Source organism: Scleropages formosus, chromosome 1 (assembly GCF_900964775.1).
Source record: "Scleropages formosus chromosome 1, fSclFor1.1, whole genome shotgun sequence".
In the NCBI taxonomy this organism is placed as follows: Eukaryota; Metazoa; Chordata; class Actinopteri; order Osteoglossiformes; family Osteoglossidae; genus Scleropages; species Scleropages formosus.
In genome coordinates, this window is record NC_041806.1 from 47,921,933 (window position 1) to 47,939,098 (window position 17,166).

The following is a 17,166-nucleotide window of genomic DNA, read 5'->3' on the forward strand; positions in this document are numbered from 1 at the left end:
TACATTGATGATCTCGCAGTAGAAACATACACGAAAGTACAGGTAACGGATCCTGACATCAAATGCACTAACTTCCAATTCCAACAGACTCTCGAAAAGACTTCATGTAAAAAAAAAAAAAGGTATTAATTTCTATAATAGAAAATAATCATCCAAGACATGTAAAGAGATTCAAGGAGTGTCCTACAGAGGTGATGCATTTTTCAGGGGGGGGCTGCAGGACAGGACAGGCGTCAGACATCGGTGCGTCAGACAGTATCATCTGATGCCTGATCTGTGTCAGGAAGAATCGAATCTGAAACTCACACTTTTCTCTGTGCAAAGGAAACGGGTTCAACGAATAGAGCTTCCCGTTGGTACTTCTTCAGGATGCAAAACAGCAGCACAGCGACACTGTCTGTACGGCAGAAACACTCTCAAACAAGGCCTCGGGCAGGGAAAACAGATCGAAATGGGGAATACGGGCTGTTTTCAACGGTGTGAGGTGAACGTGAGCAATTCACAGTTGCAGAGAGTCACAGTGTCCATGTGTATAGTACCAGTCAAAAGTTTGAGTACACACGCTCAAAGCCAACTTCATGGGCCAAAAGCATGGAAAGCGGACATTTGAGGTGGGGGAACTGGTCAAATGGACAAATAAAATCTTTGAACATTTGGGTCCAACTGCTGAGTATTTCTAAGATTCAAAAAGGGTGGGCACATAAGATGTACCATGTAGTTCTCGCTGTCCAGGATGGTGGTGGCAGTGTCATGCTCTGGGGAAGCTTTGTTGCTGACAGTGTTTGATATTCCCCAATCTAGTGAATGTCTCAACCAGCATGGCCACCATTACACTCTTGAAACGTAATCCATTCCATTGGGGCTACCGGAGGTTTGATAGTGCTTCACTCTTCAGCAAGATATAGACCCAAAACAGATTTAAAAGTTGTGCAAGCGCTGTCTGGTCAGAAGTGGCAAGAAGGACAATTTAACTTAATGAACTGGATGTTGTCAACGGTGAAAAAGAAACTAGTGTTCTGTGGATGTACTCACACTTTTCACTGGTCAGGCATTCAGGTGGGTCAGTGTGTGTTCACACCAGTGTTACGGGAGAGCCAAGCGGGGCTCAAACTCACTCACACACAGCAGGGAATACGGGCTGGAAAAAAAAAAAAAAAAATGTTGACAAAATAAAGGAGCAAACGTTTGGTTGCTTTCTCAATCGTCTTCCCTCCACCAGTTGTGTAATAGCACTTCAAAAAAGCGGCTTGTCTATTTTTTTTTTTTTTACTCTTCTGGAATCATGCATTTGTCTTGCAAAACAAGTTAATAAATGATCATTTGTATTTTTTGTTCTTTTTTGCACTCAGAGGCACAGAGTCGTATATAAATCCATGAAATCACATTTTTGTGCAGAACCAATGACACATACGGAAATTATACATGCATCTTAAATGTTGCTGACTTTGTTCAGAGGTGTCTGGTTGGACGTCTTATTTCTCGCGAAAAGGGGGTGGGGTCTATAGAGCCTTTTTTCCTTTTTTTTGTTATTGTTTTTAAACCAGAGCCTCAGGGACAGGACAGCACACGGAAGATTCACATTGCGAAAAAAATCACAGGTTTATAACATCAGCTTACATAAATTCCACCAGTCATTATTTTATAGGCGTTATAATCTGCGAGTGGTGCTGGAAGTTGAACACAGAGACACACTTTGCTGCTGTTGTTTTTTTCCAAAGGACGGTTACACACTGCAAAAAGACCCGAGTAAATATGCAGAACAGGAGCAGATCAGTGCATGCATTGTGAGATTTCAAAGTCCCTGTGGTTGGCGTTGCTGCTAATCAGGGTTCCGCTGTAGAAAAACTGTCGAGTCTCCGCCCCTGGCCCCGCCCCCGCTTGCCAACGAGCGCGGCGCTACAGTTCGGCCACCTGAGTGACTGGCATGCCCTTACGAAGATGCGCTTTCCGCCGTCGATGCTGAAATGCGTAGCGCTCGGCGGTTGGTTCGAGAGGGCCCGGATCGGTCGAAAGCTGAGCTCCAAGCAGGCATGCTGCCCCCTGGTGGTCGTGGGACAGTATGACAGGGTTCCAAACGGGAGGAGCATGGAACACGGCATCGCATGCAGATCAGGGGCTACGGGACAGATAGAAACGTACGAAACGAAAAAGAAGAGACGTGCAAGAACATTGAAACGCCCACGTGTTCGACAGGAAACGCAGAACGCGACCCAGTGGGGACGGAGCTTTGGGGGCGGGGTGGGGAAGGGCGGAGCGGTGCTGCACAGGGAAGGAGGGCATTGCTGATTCTGTGAAGGAGACAGTGGGGCGAAGTGCTCCTTCCTCCCCGAGGAGGTGCAGGAGGGCCAGATGGCTGGAGAGCCGAGCGGCAGGAGAACCAGCGCGGGGCTCAGTGAGACACGGGCAGGTCGGGGCGCCGGGTCTGGATAATTTTTGGTTTGGGACAATTCTTTGGTTCTTCATCGTCCTCCACCTCGCTGTCACACACGTGCACCACCACGCTGGGCGTCGACTCTGTTCCAGCGTGGAGCTCGTACTTCTCTCCTGCGCACGGAGAGGGAGACGGAGAGGGAGACGGAGAGATGAGCATCCGCTGCAGCCCTGGAGTAACATCGCTCTCCTCTCGGCAGAAACCAAATTTCAGGCTCCTGCTGTAGTACCCTTGATCCAGATACTTAGCCTGGATCGATGCAGTAAAAATAACCCCGCTATATAAATGGATCAATCGTAGTAGAGTACGAAAATAACATTGTAAGTGAGCTTGAACAAAGATGTCAATTAAATAATCGATAATGACCAAAAACCTAATACAAACACTTCTGATCCAGGTAATGAACACTAGAGAGCGCTGTCTGCCTGAGACGAAGAAGAGCAGGCGCAATCACAGCAATCGCTCTTCTTGACTACAATAACATTGACATATATTTGTCACGGGGGCACGGTAGCGCAGCGGGTTTGGCCGGGTTCTGCTCTCTGGTGGGTCTGAGGTTCAAGTCCCCCTTGGGGTGCCTTGTGATGGACTGGAGTCCCGTCCTGGGTGTGCCTCCCCCAGCCTTATGCCCCGTGTTGCCAGGTTAGGCTCCAGCTCACCACAACCCTGCTTGGGACAAGGAGTTTCAGACTGTGTGTGTATATTTGCAACAAAACTATTATTTCCAGCCTGTCTTAGAATATTTAGACTTATTCATCTAGCTGATGCTTTTCCCCAAAGTCTCCTACTACAGCACCTTTTATAAAGGTATTTACCCTGAATTGCTACAGTAAAAAATACCCCGCTGTAAAAACAGGTAAACTGTAGTGAGTAGCTTAACGCTGTACACTGCTTTGGATAAAAGCATCAGCTAAATTAATAACAATAAAAGTGTCGAATCTCCTCTTTCAACGTGATATTAGAGTTACCTGAATGGGCAGCTGTGATTGGCTGAGAGGGTCAGTGTGACGTATGCGGTTAATTTTGTTACGGAAGAAGACCACGTGACCGTAGTACTAAATTGTCTGCAGGAGTAACTGTCTCCATCCAACACCTGCATTCAAGAGGAGTTCGACCCCCACCATTCGAACCCTGCTTCCACACTAGGGTTGTGGGTGACTAGTGGTCATAGTTTACAGGTAATTTAGAGGTTAATACAGTAAATAGCAGGAAAAGAGACAGACTGCTAGCAGTCAGGGTTCGAGACACGAGAACATGTGATACGAGCCACTGCACACTACTTCCTCACATTACAGAAACTCACACACACACCTTGTCTGAACCACTTGTCCCATATAGGGTAGCGGTGAGCCGGAGCCTAACCCGGCAACACAGGGCATAGGGCCGGAGGGGGAGGGGACGCACCCAGGACGGGACGGCAGTCTGTCGCAAGGCACCCCAAGCGGGACTCGAACCCCAGACCCACTGGAGAGGAGGACCCGGTCCAACCCACTGCGCCACCGCACCCTCCGGAAACAAACCCTTCCCAGGTTATTTCTTTCAAACTGAATTTTTCTTCGTTTTTCTGCCTGCGACCTGCGTTTCCACGTCCCGCCACCAGTTGGCAGTAAAACACAAGCAAACGGAGGGGGACTCGACTCCCCCCCACAGTGTTTACGGCTCGTATCGGCTCTTCCCAAGCGCTCATCATCGCTAACCAGATGGCCGGGACTGTATGTTTATGCGGTGTGTGTCGGCCAACAGGGCCGCATTTAGCGGGCGTTTCGTACCCTGCGCTCACTGAATTTCAGCCAGGGGTGCAGCTGGTAATTCCGGGTTCCCAGAAGGAACACTGCTCTGGCCCAACCCCTCCCTTAAATGAAATAAAATAAAATGAATTACGACTGCAAGGCGTGGGCCCCTAGAATCGGCCCCGCCATCGACCCCTCTAGAGATGGCCCCGGTTTCGGGTGCGAGGCAGATGCTCCCTCCTTCTTTCTCTCTTGGCAGGAGGTGCGGCTGTATGGTCTCTCTCAGGTCCTCTTACACGGTTACATTCTCTGCTGCATCTTCCTATTAAACGGTGAAAAGGAAACAATGTTCTGCTCTTCTTTCTCTCCCTCACATCTGCTTGCTCTCCCACTCTCTCTCTCTCGATTTTGCTCCATCCCCGGTTCAACATTCCTCTAAATCTCTCAACACCCCCCCCCCCCCCCCTTTAGCTCGAGGCTCCGCCCCCAGTGCTGCCCGGTGACGTCAATGCTGCACACTGACGTCAGGGGTCAGATCGTCCGAGTCAGAGAGCTGGCAGCGTACACACACACACACACACACACACCTGTCCAGCCTCTTAGCCTTTAGGAGGGACACAGGCATTTGAAATGATGTCTGTCAACAAGACAACACACACGTCCTGAAATTCCATCAGCGAAGGGCAACACAGTTTCTTTTAATTTTAAAATCACGTTCAGCTCCGTTAGGAAAAGAGCGAGAGACGCGCGTCGGACGAGCGCCGGACAGAGAGGACGGCTGTCAGATACAAAGAGCGCCAGTGAAGCTCATTGTCATGCGGAGAACATCGGCTTGTCGGATCCCGTCCTTCCCAGACTGCCTAACACGAGGACACGCAAATGCGAGTCTGTGCCGAACTGCAGCACGATTGTTGCTGGGAGTCTACTATTAATATTATTATTATTATTATTATTACTATTATTAACCTGGGATAATAGCGAATCCACATCTACACGGACACACACAAACACACGCTCATTTGTGAGCGGGATCCGCGGATGCTGTGTTTTTATTCGCAGTCTTTGGCCTCGGCGCTCACATGCGGCTCTATTTATACCACATTCTTTCAAGTGGGGCCAAAGCACTTAAAAATAATTCTGTCCCCCGAATCGCTGTTCCTTAAACATTCTTCGGCGAGAATCCAAAAATAACCGTTTGCAGGACATGGCTGCCGTGCCACTTTCCAGCAAATTCCATTCCGCTCCGCGGGGCCGGATTCGCAGAGGCGCGCAGGCACAAGGTCACCGAACAGTACCGGCGTGGGCCTCCAGGGGGCGACTCTGTGTCACCAGGGTATAGCCGCGCGAGCGCCTCAGGTGTGTGGAATCGAGGGGCGGGGCGGGGCGGCACAGACACACCGCAAGCGGCGCCCCCTGCTGACGAGAGCCGGAGCCGAACGCCCGGACGAAGGGCACCGGGACGAGCGGCTCCCAGGACACGACGGTCCTCGGGTCACATTACTGTCACCGCAGCAGCGTTTCGCACAGTTCCGGTCACTGGCGAACAGGGTTTCCGTAGCGAAACACGGTGCCAAAAGCAGGTCCCGGGTTCTGCAGAGCGGTTAGTGGTTAAGGGTTAATAATTAGGGTTAGTTGTTTTTGTTAGTGGTTAGCAGTTGCTGGGTTAAGCAGAGTGTTAGTAGTTTGGACTTGCGGTGCGTAGTTTGGGTTAGGGTTAGTGGTTAGGCGTTGGAGAGTAGTGATTAGTAGTTTGGGTTAGAGGGTAGTGGTTGCGGTCAGTAGTTTGGGTTACGCAGTAGTAGTTTGGGTTAGGGTTAGTGGTTAGGCGTTGGAGAGTAGTGGTTGCGGTCAGTAGTTTTGGTTATGCAGTTGTAGTTAGTAGTTTGGTTTAAGGTTAGAGGGTTAGGGTTAGCAGTTAGTAGTTTGGGTTAGGGTCCAACGCAGCTGTCTCTCCTGCGATTACACAAACTCTTTAAAACATAACCCACTTACACAACCTTCCGCTCGCAGAGGGCTGATGTCTCCGGGAGACAGGGTAAACAGGGTAAAAGAGGTACAATTTTCCGAAGCAGACAGGCGAAGAGTTGCCGAGAGCTGGTTCGGTCAAGACCGAGTCGATCCGTAACCGTAACCCGAACCCTAAGAGCAGGCGACTCGACCAGGTGGAAGAGCTGCCGGAGAGGCGGTCCAAAGTGTTTTTTTTTTTTTTTATTGCCTTGAGGAGATGCAGCCGCAAAGGTTCGAAACCCCATTTCAAGCGGTACGTTGGAGCCCAGAGGGGCAGCGGGAGGAAGGAACCCGACGCTCCGCTCCTCTTCTTCCTGGCTGAGCGAGAGCCGGCGGCGGCAGCGGCGCTCCACAATGAACCGCCGAATGCGGGACGAGCCATTATTCACCCTTGAGTTCTCCGGCGACAGGAACGCGACCGGTGCCGGGAAGCGTCCCGCTAATGGCCCCGAGAGCCGCGCTCGTCGCAACCGATGGAGCCGCAGGGTCCCGTTCGCCCGCGTGCGACACGTGACCACAGCGACACGCGGAGACGGCGGGACAGGTCCGCTCTGCTCTCGTGAGGACACGAAGAGAAACGTCCCGTCCGCTAACTGAGCCGCGAACCGCTTGTGTTGCGTCCGGAAGAAGAACCGGGATCGAGGTTTGAGGAAGCGATGCAAATGAGCTCGAAAACCGGATTCGCCGAGAACCATCGGAGTCTGGCTGCGACTCCCTCCTCAGCCAAGAAAAATTTAATATTTTAAATATTTATATTCATTTATCTGACGATCAGCTTGTTCCAAAGCGACTCGCAGTGTTAACCGGCTTGGACTGATTTGCCCATTTATACAGTTGGCTGTTTTTACTGGAGTAATTCGGGGTAAGTCCCTCGCTCAAGGGTGTTAAAGCAGAAGCAGGTATTCGAACCCGGGACATTTGATCGATAAGCACCGACCGTAACCGCTCGGCTACCTGCGTCTACTCTCGGCTTCGCGAACCGCCCCCCGCGCACACCCGCGGTTGGATCCGCTGTCTCTGCAGTCAAAAGTTTCACGTTGCGACCGCACTTCTGCTGTTGAACCCATGATCAAGGTAGTGGACTGATCCAACAGAAATGACCCTGCTTTATAAACGTGGATGGGGAGCGAAGTGGTGCAGCGGGTTTGGCTGGGTCCTGCTCTCCGGCGGGTCTGGGGTTCGAGTCCCGCTTGGGGTGCCTTGCGACGGACCGGCGTCCCGTCCCGGGCGCGTCCCCTCCCCCTCCGGCCTTACGCCCTGTGTTGCCGGGTTAGGCTCCGGTTCCCCACAACCCCGTATGGGATGAGCGGTTTCAGCAAATATGTGTGTGTATAAATGTGTAAATCAGTGTAAGGAGCTCAACACTGTAAGTGTCTCTGGAGAAAAGTGTGAGATAAATGAATAAACACAAACACGTAAACCAGACCTTGGGTCCCAACCGGAGACACCTGCCGGCATTCTGCACACCTAGCGGCGGTGAAAACGGCGTGAATCGAAGTGAAACATGTCACGTGACCACAGGATGAACACTGAGATACTGGAAGTAAAGAAACTGAGCCCAGAAATTGAACAATAAATAAACATCACAACAATATTTACTTTCCTCAGTATTCGCCCTGATAAGGTATAATGAATCATATCCTCTTTTGTGAATCGCAGGCCTTAAAGTTAACAGAATAAATAATAGATTACAGTGACGCCTGGTGAATAACGCTGTCTGTGTCATTAAATTATGTACAAAATGCTCGTTACCGCGGTAAACGTACGCAGAGCCGGCCGCTTCGACGTCTCACAGCGAAGCCCCATCGAAAGACCGGCCCTCGGGTTCCCGGCCCAGGTCGGCACCGCGAGGGACCTTTGTGCGGGACTGGAGAGAGGAACCCCTCCCTCAGTGTGGAATGGAAGGGCTGCGACCCCACACACTCCTGAACTCCTAAACTAGTTATTTGTTATTAACTCCTAAACTTGTTATTTATTATTAACTCCTAAACTAGTTATTTACCCATTTATACAGCTGGGTAACTTTTATTTATTAACGTTAATTAACTTTTATACAGTTGGGTAACTTTTATTTATAGACACATTACATGTATTCGTTTAGCTGATGCATCACCTAAACGAATACACGTGATGTGTGTTTTCGAGTCAAACACACACTCCGCTGCCACCATCGTGGACCAAACATGCAGCCCTTTAGACTGTAACTGCGCCGCGGAAACGAAAAGCGGGACGGCGGGAGGAACGCAGCTGGAAACACAAACCTGTTCGCAAGTCATTTTGTTTGTAACTCAAAAGTCCCCTTTACCACTATTACACAGCCTCAGTCAATAAAACTTAACAAAACAGACATCACTCGATCTCCGTGCGTCACGTTCTGTACAATATCAGACGTACCGATAAGAATTTTAACAATACTTTGTAGGGCTTTGAATTTTGACGTTTGTCAACTTCAAATTTCGCTAAAATTAACTGAAAATATCCGACGCTCCCGTTTAGACGCCCTTTGCTACCCGTGAGCTCAGTTTACTTTCGCCGCACCACTAAAATGTAGAAATGGAGAAAATTGCGAAGAAATCAGGATAAAAAACGAACTCGCTGGAGAATGTTTGTACCTTTGAAAGTTCGTAAAAGGAAGAAACAGTTCGCCTCGGTAACACGCACACACTGTCTGAAGCCACACGTCCCATACGGGGTCACGGAGAACCGGAGCCTAACCCGGCAACACAGGGCATAAGGCCGGAGGGGGAGGGGACACACCAGTCCAGGACGGGACGCCAGTCCGTCGCAAAGCACCCCAAGCGGGATTCGAACCCATTTACCGCTAATTCCTAACGGGCCCGAACTATGTGACGGCTTCTTCCCGGAGCGAGCTTTTCCTCGAATTCTTCAGTATGTGGGTCGAAGGTTCCGCTCTAGGAACCCCCTGGGATTTGAACCGACAGGTCACAACCCGGAGTCCTTAAACCACGAGTTCCGGAACGGCGGCCCACTCACCCGGTCCCAGCTTGGCCACGGCGTACAGGAGATCGTAGTTGATGACGGGCGTGGCCTCGTCGATCTGCTGCCAGCCCACGGGGGGCGAGCCGGGCGGGGAGATGAGGAACTGTTTGGACGGCTGGGGGGGGGCCAGGAGCAGGTTGTCCCCGTCCGACGCGGGATTCTGCACCTGAGGGAAAGGGGGGGTGTGACGGGAAGTTTGGGCCCACGACACGTACCGGGGCCTCCGGCGGCAGCGAGCTCGAGGCCTGCAGCCGAACGGCTCTGCGGGTCACGTGAGCGCAGACGAAACGTGCAGCGGGACGACTAACCCGCACGAGAATCGGTACACCGGTACACGGCAGATAACCCCTGGGTAAGTGACGCCTGCCATCCTCAGACATGCAACGCGGGTCACGGGCCGGCCTTAAACCGGCAACCTTCTGGATCGGAAGCTGCCGAGGACGCTCACCTGTGCGAAGTAGAGCTTCAGCTTCTTGCCTCTGAACGGCGTCTCGTGGAGCTCTATCCTGGCGCTGGCCGCCGCCTTGGCGTTGCTGAAGCTGATCCTCACGCGGCGGAAGCTCTTGAACAGCTGGAAGGTGGCGCGCTCGTCGTACGCCAGGAAGAGCGCCTCGAACGTTTCCTGCAGGGGGGACGACACGGAGGCCCCGACGATGAGTCCGCGCCGGGAGACGAGAGGCCGGACGACGGAGATACCGCCCCGATATATCAGATCGATATTGCATTTGACGCGATAGAAAATTAAATCAGTGCGGCCGACACGGTTCCTCCCGCTTCTATTTTTATCCCCTGCCGGGTGACGGAATGAAAGCCGTGGACGGCCGTTAATTTCCTGGAAGTTAAAATGCCCTTGAAGCCGACAGCTCGGGCCAAACAAGTTATTCAATAATCTGAAAAGGACTTGTAGCATTTTCCGTTTTCCACTTGGCAAATTCACCGCTTTCCTTGGCCGTTAACTGCAAGGACGGTTTTCCGTGACAAGGGAAGGGGGGGAGGGGCGGGCAGGTGTGTCAGCGCTCGAACCCGACCACCTCGAATTCTCCGAATCTCACGGTGTCCAGAGGCACCCGCCTCGAGCACGTTTCTGGGACGCTTCCTGAAACGATGCCTTGGCGACTCCTCGGCATCTCGACCGCACACACACACACATCAACCGACCAACTGCGAAAAACGTTGAACATTAACCGCACCCCAGCGAGCGTTCCACGACGTGGCCCGGAGAATTTCCTTGTATTGGGTTAAATATGCTTGTCTTTGTAATGGAAAGCCACCCGCCGCACACACACACACACATACATACACATCCCACCCCCCCAACCTCAGCACCCCCCCAAAAGCCTCCGCTGGCATTTCGAGACATTTGGATTAGACGGGACGAGATGCAGCTTTGCACTCGAAATAAATTGCATTCCTTTACAAATATGGAGAGGCCATGGTAGCATAGCTTTCTAAAAATACCCATTTCCCTGATCGATGTCGGGCGGCCCACGCTCCCGAGCGCAGTCCCGGGCGAGGAGCCCGCGGACCGTGAGGTCGAGAGATTTCAACGCTAATTAAAGAGACCATGGATGCCCATCGAGCCCAATAATGCGGCTGCGCTCGGTCTTGGCTGAGCGAAGACTGAAGATCTCTCCAAAAACCTCCCCTTTCTCCCGCCGGCAAGGAAAGGTCACCTAGGCCATCCTGTGGCGCTAATCACATTCTTAGGTCCCTATCAACTCTTAATCCCATCAACCACTCATTTCCTCTGTTATCTGCTACAGCGTGTAAAAAAATCCCTTCTCCAGCTTCTGCGAGAACGCGGCGTAGGGCGAGCGCGGAGTTCGGACAAAGACGTCACCCGATCGTCAGCTCACTTCGGTTACCTGAGCTGAAAACGAAGCAAAACTAGAGACGCTCAGATTACGGGTGAACTCGGCGTTCCTACAGCACTGGGAACACAGAAGGTTCTCCTCCTGCTGGACCTCTGCTCAGAGAGAGGTCTTCAACCACATCTGGAGCAAAGAGGTGCTCAACAAGACCTGGCAGCGCAGCATGAAGCCTCTGATGAAGAAATGTAGCCCATATGGTTGGCAACATCCAAACAAATCAATCAAAGTGACATTTCTTTTTTTTTTTTTTATTTTTAAGAAGGGACTCCAGTTCTGAAGAAGGCGCTCAGACGAGTCACTATGATAAAATGGTGAAGCGGTTCAGCACCCTGACGCCTACAGGATTTGGTCACTTTCGACACCACAGCAGGAGCTCTGCAATTCTCTATTTCTGGCTGCGGGGAGTCCAAAATTCAAGTCGGGAACAAGCTCCCTCCGTCCCTCGGAACTGCTGAATCCCTCCCTGCATTCCAAAAGGGCTTCAAACCATTCTCTTTTGGACCCGTTTCTCTCCCGATCTCCTAAGAGCTACTTACATGAATCCAAAACTATTTGTTATGACTATCTATGTACATTCAGTCCTCATTTAACAGGGACCCATACAATGAAACACCACAAATACCTTATGGAAATACAGTATATACCCTCTTCCAGGTAACAAACTTCTTATCCAATACTTTTGCAGGTTATGTGGTCATTTTCCCTCCATAACGACTGGAAAAAGAGCCTATGCAAGAATCCCGGTTGTTTATTCTCATCAGTCTGTGTGGAGTCTGCATGTTCGCCCCGTGTCTGTGTGGGTTTCCTTGGGGTGCTCTGGTTTCCTCCCACACTCCAAAGACATGCTGTTCAGGTTCCCATGGGAGTGACCCATTGTAAGTAGTGTATCTAGCAGTGTAAGTCAACACAGTGAATAAAGTGTGTGGGCTGATAACACTACATAGAGTTGATTGGAAGTCGCTTTGGAGAAAAGCATCTGCTAAAGAAATAAATAAATCACACACACACACCGAAACCGCTTGTCCCAAGAGGGATCAACTGTAGCCTAGCCCGGTAACCCGGGGGGGGTACACACCTGGGATGGGACGCCAATCCATCACAAGGCACCCCAAGCAGGGCTCGAACCCCAGCCACACCCCCCGTAAATAAATAAATAAAATGTAAATGTAAAATACAAAATAGCGCAACGACGGAACGATCATAAGATGCAGACAATGAACGTGATTTAGAAAAGAAAGCCAGTTGTCCGTATGGCGTCATTTCAACCGGTGGTTTCAAGGCAACGCAAGACAGATGTTTTTGTCAGCTGGCATGAAGACAGCTCAATAAAAACGAATTTAAAACATCAATCGCGTGGTCTTTGGGAACAGGTTCGAGACTTTAAGCGCTTCCGTGTGTTCGCAGCGTCGTTCGGCTCACAAACACGCAACTCACCTTGGGCGACCGGCTCTTATGGCTTCTCCCGAGTTCGAAAACTGTGTAAAATGGGTAAAAGGGACACGGCGCGCTCCACACCGGCTGCAGATAAGGAGCCTTTTAGCATCAACGTGTTTTTCATTCGAAAAGTGGAAGACGGAACACTCACCGGTGAAGCACTTCTTCGGCACGAGAACCACACGGTATGAAACCGCACAGGTATCGGTTGAAATCAGAGCTTCTTAAAAACACGAGATACGGACGGGATAAAAAATATGATGAAAGAGACTGGAAAAAGACCCCGCCTTCCTCGGTTTCCCATGCGCAAGAGGTCCAAACTCAAAAGCCTGAAGGTTTCGGTTCTGTCTCCGATGTGATGGAATGACCCCCCTGAGAATTATTAAATTTCCCATTCGACATTCAAGAAGGTTCTCAGAACTCGGCTCTTTCAAGCTCACTTCTCCCACGATCTCCTGCGTGCTTGATAAATGTGTACGTGCGTTATACGTTTCATTTAAAAAACCTATATACGGCGCTGTGGCACAGCTCCTGGGCGGCGCGAGAGGACGTGGCTTCGATTCCGGCTCAGTCTGTGTGGAGTTTGCATGTTCTCCCTGTGTCTGCATGAGTTTCCTCCGGGCGCTCTGGTTTCCTCCCACACTCCAACAACATGCTGTTCAGGTTCCCCCGTAGTGTGCGAGTGACAGAGAGAGTATGTGTGTTCCACTGATGTATGGATGAGTGACCCAGTGTAAGTAGTGTATCCAGCAGTGTAAATCACTGCGGTGAATAAGGTGTGTGGGCTGATAGCAACACTACATAGAGTTCATTGGAAGTGTAACTACATATAGCAGGGTGTGCAGTGGAACAGCAGGTTTGACTGGGTCCTGCTTTCTGGTAGGTCTGGGGTTCGAGTCCCCTTGAGGTGCCTTGTGACAGACTGGTGTCCTGCCTTGGGTGTGTCCCGTCCCCCTCCAGCCCTCCAGCCTTACACCCTGTGTTGCTGGGTTAGGTGCCAGCTCCCCATGACCCTGACTGGAACAAGTGGTTTCAGTGTGTGTGTGTGTGTGTGTGTGTGTGTGTAAATGTATAAACAGCTACTTGTGTAACATACACCGATTCATACGGTGTATGTGACAAATTGACTGTACTCAAGAATCACGTCTCTCCATCCAGAACTCTTCCTGGTGGCATAAGGCACACATGCGTTCTTCTCGGAGATGCACCTCACCGTGGAGAAAAGCATCCCCTAAATGAATAAATGTAATTGTGAACGTCGTTGAAGAAACTGATGAAACCTTCATTTCTCCCCGAGGCTGCTGACCGGCGGAAGCGCAGCCGCCGACTCTAGGAGATATAAATCAAGAGGAGCTTATCGCGCGCATCGTTGGACGGAAGGGCGAAGGTCTCCGCTGGTCCCGCGTGGACAGAAACCGACCGCTTTTGCGCACGAGCCGGACCTCGTACGTCGGGCACGGGAAACGGAGACGCCGACTCCGGTCGGCAAGAGACGAGGCGAGCGCGGCCCTACTTTTGGCTCTTTCCCGCTTTCGTGTCGCGCGGCTCTGCAGGAACGAAGCGCTCGGCCTGAGCCGCTCCCGCGGGAGCGGCGAACGGTCCGCGTCGGCGCGACGCGCGGCTCGGGCGGAAGCGGCAGGCGAACATCTCTCTGCAGGGCCCCCTTCGAAATGGCTGCAGGCCAATTTTGCATCATTTCATGCGGTACTCTTGGCTCTGGATTTCATCTCCTTCCTTTTGATCTCAGCAGGAAGCCACATGAGGAATCCTCTGATCCCCAGGTGCTGCTCGGAGCCATAAACCCGCAGCCCGTCGAAGCGGTCCGGACACCTGACCCGACACCCGACGGTTGGACGATCGCGGTAGAAGAAGCCCGCTCCGCCACGGCCCCGAATGGCCGACCCTCGCCGGTCTGACGGCCCCCGACCGCGAGTTCTACGGAGGACCCGCGAGAAGAGGAGAGCCGGCGAGCTTCTCGGCGTTGACCCTTCGCCCTCCGACCGATCGGACTCGGCCTTCGCTCGGTCAACGGCCTCGAGCCAAGCTTTGCTCCGGACTGCTGCTGACACTTGATGGAGGTGCGCAGAAGAGCCTTGCGCGGGAGGTCTCTCGCCGGGCCGCGCCGCCGATCGGTTCTCGGCTAAAACGGGGGAAGTACCGGCCGGAGCGCCGATGGCTCTTCTCCCAACAGGCTCCACGGACGCCGCTAAACCAAATCCTCCGAAGCTGAAACCGATAGGTGCCGCTCTGCAAGACATCGATAAATACTTTATCAGGGGAACTCAAGTAGCCGCTCTCTTCGAGACCGGTACAGGGTGCGAGAAGAACAAAGCGTAGGAAAGGTCTTCGGTCGTTCTCTCTGCTGCCGCAGACGTGCGACAGCCCGGAGTTTATTGGTTATCGGACAGCAAGGACCGCTGCCGGACGTGCTTTAAACCGCGGTCAATAATTATTCGGGGTTAGGAGGTCATCCCGCCGCGACGCGGCGCACGCTGTCCTGTTTACGCTTTCGAACCAAACATCCCGCGAGGGTCGCAGCCCGACGACCCGTGAACCGCTAACGCGTCCTGCCGGAAGAACCTCCCGTCCTTGCGATAAAGGAGGGGTTCCGAGGCGTGGGATCCGAGTGAACCTCCGGCGCGCCGCGTGCTCATCCTCCGGATGGCCGCGCGACGGTTGCGGAACCCCGTCGGACCGCGCGGGGGGCCGTTTTCGGAGAAAGAAGCGTTAGATGCTGATGGAAACGCACTTCGAGTCTCGAAGTCTCGTCCGTCGATACTAAAGACCCGTTATAGGCGCGCTCTGTCATCGTGGGCAAATGGAAAAGGAAAGAAAAAAAAAAGATTTAAATTCAGAGAGGCGCGTTTGCGTATGAATATGTGTTCAGGGACTGAAGATAAATTAAGATAAATAAACCCCCGGGTGTCTCACTCCGGCGGGACAGCGGCACATGATCCGGGGCTTAGCCAGGCCTCTCGAAGCCCACCCAGAGCGCACTGGTCTCACATTAACTGCTCCAATTAGTCCATCATTAGACCAGGTGCGCACGTTTCCAGAGATATTCCCGTCACGTTTCGGGGGGGGGGGGGGGGGGGGGGCGATTATTCAGATGCGGAGGCCGTGCTAATATTAGCGTGGCGGACGGAGAGCTGTTTGTTTGCTCTGCGACGCTGCGAGGGATGACAGCCAAGCGCTTAGCCCAGTTTCTAAACATTCCCGGCAACATCTCCTGCGGGCAGCTGCGGAACGTTCCCTCGCGCACGAATCCCCCCGTCGCCGCGGCGGCGAAGGCGAGCGTCGGAGAAGGCCGGCGAGAGCGTTCCGTTTCGGAAACGACGGCGCGTTCTCGAGAATTAAGGGCAGGAAGCGCGGCGTTCCACGTGTAAACGCGCATCTCGGTCCGCGGGACGGGAACGGGGCCGCCGCCGGAGGACCCCCCGGTACGCTGCGCCTGCATTAAGTATCTCCAGCTGTCATAGAGTCGAGACGTGTGTTTACTGAGCCGTTCCTGGCAGGAAAAAAATGACCTTTTTTGGGGGGGGAATGGAAACCGCGAGCCGAAGCTCACCTTAAAATAGCAAAGATAATGCGAGGGCCGAGCAACACGGCGCTCTCTTCTTAATCAAATCCAGATCTTTTGCGGAAGTCGAGATGAATGAGCCGGAGACCCGGCGGGACGGTGCCGCTCGGGACGCTTTTTCCTTCCCCTCCTCGCGTTCGGCGAGCCTCGGCTCTCGGCTCCCGGGACACCCTTCGCGCGCCGACCCGCAGCCGGAGACGAACGAACCGAAAAAGGAGCCAAACCAAGAAAGAGCTTCCGTAGATGTCTTGCGCGGGGAGTTTGCCGTGGCGGTCCGGGGTGGGGGGTGGGGGGTATCGATGACTCCTCCGTCGATCGACATCGGCGGAATCGGCACTCGGGCCAACGAGCAACGAGCCTTAAAGTGAGTCTTCCGACATTAACAGCAGGAGCCCGAGGCACGAGGACGAGAAGAAGGGGACGACGGGCAACGCTAAGAACCAGGTCGCCTTTCCGGGACTCTCGCTGCGGTTTCTTACCATCTTCCACAGCAAATCTGCAACGACCGATGACTGAGAACTTCCCAGGTCTTCTGAAAACGGCTGGGAGGAATGAAGTCCGAACCCTTTGGCGGGACACGTAGAATGAGGGAGACCAACAAGCGGCGCTCCCATAATCGCGCGTCTGCTTCTAAAGCTCTTCGTCGGTTGTCGAACGAGTTGTACGGCGCTTTGGAGGAAGCGCTGCGAAACGAATAAACACGCAAATTTACGTTCGGCTGGAGAAGCGGAGGAAATATCGCGGTTAATGGGAGGAAGCGGAGCGGGAGACATGAGGATGCGAGCCAAGGAACGGGAGGAGGGGCCGCGGTAAACGGAAGGGCTGTCAAGCTCCATCAGCTGTCTGTGGATGAAGTTCTGAAGCTTAAAAAAAAGATCAAGGGATTCGCATCACGAACGTGACGAGCGTTTCGCTCGGCACGTGACGGCAAGAGCGATATCAGGGACGGAGTCTGACCGCTTCACCACGGATGAGCGCGGTACAGCCAGAGCCCCCTCCGCAAGGTGTGTGACTCATTCATTAAGAGACAAACCATCAGGATCAGGAGCGGCACACACTCACCAGACACACCACACACCTTCAGTCAAACACACTCTGATTCTCCAGATCTTG

The 17,166-nt window shown here is 52.7% G+C and overlaps 1 protein-coding gene across 2 annotated transcripts in view; it reads right to left on the minus strand.

The window, feature by feature from the left end:
• Positions 1-1,254: 1,254 nt before the first annotated feature.
• Positions 1,255-17,166, minus strand: part of rcan2 (regulator of calcineurin 2) — a 42,510-nt gene continuing 26,598 nt past the window's right edge. For both annotated transcript variants that reach the window (XM_018736974.2, XM_018736975.2), the window contains 3 exons: positions 9,617-9,790; positions 9,163-9,334; positions 1,255-2,544 (listed from right to left, as the gene is read on the minus strand). In XM_018736974.2, the coding sequence (XP_018592490.1) occupies positions 2,390-2,544; positions 9,163-9,334; positions 9,617-9,790 (501 nt within the window). In that variant the 3' untranslated portion in view covers positions 1,255-2,389. The remainder of the gene's footprint in view (positions 2,545-9,162; positions 9,335-9,616; positions 9,791-17,166) is intronic.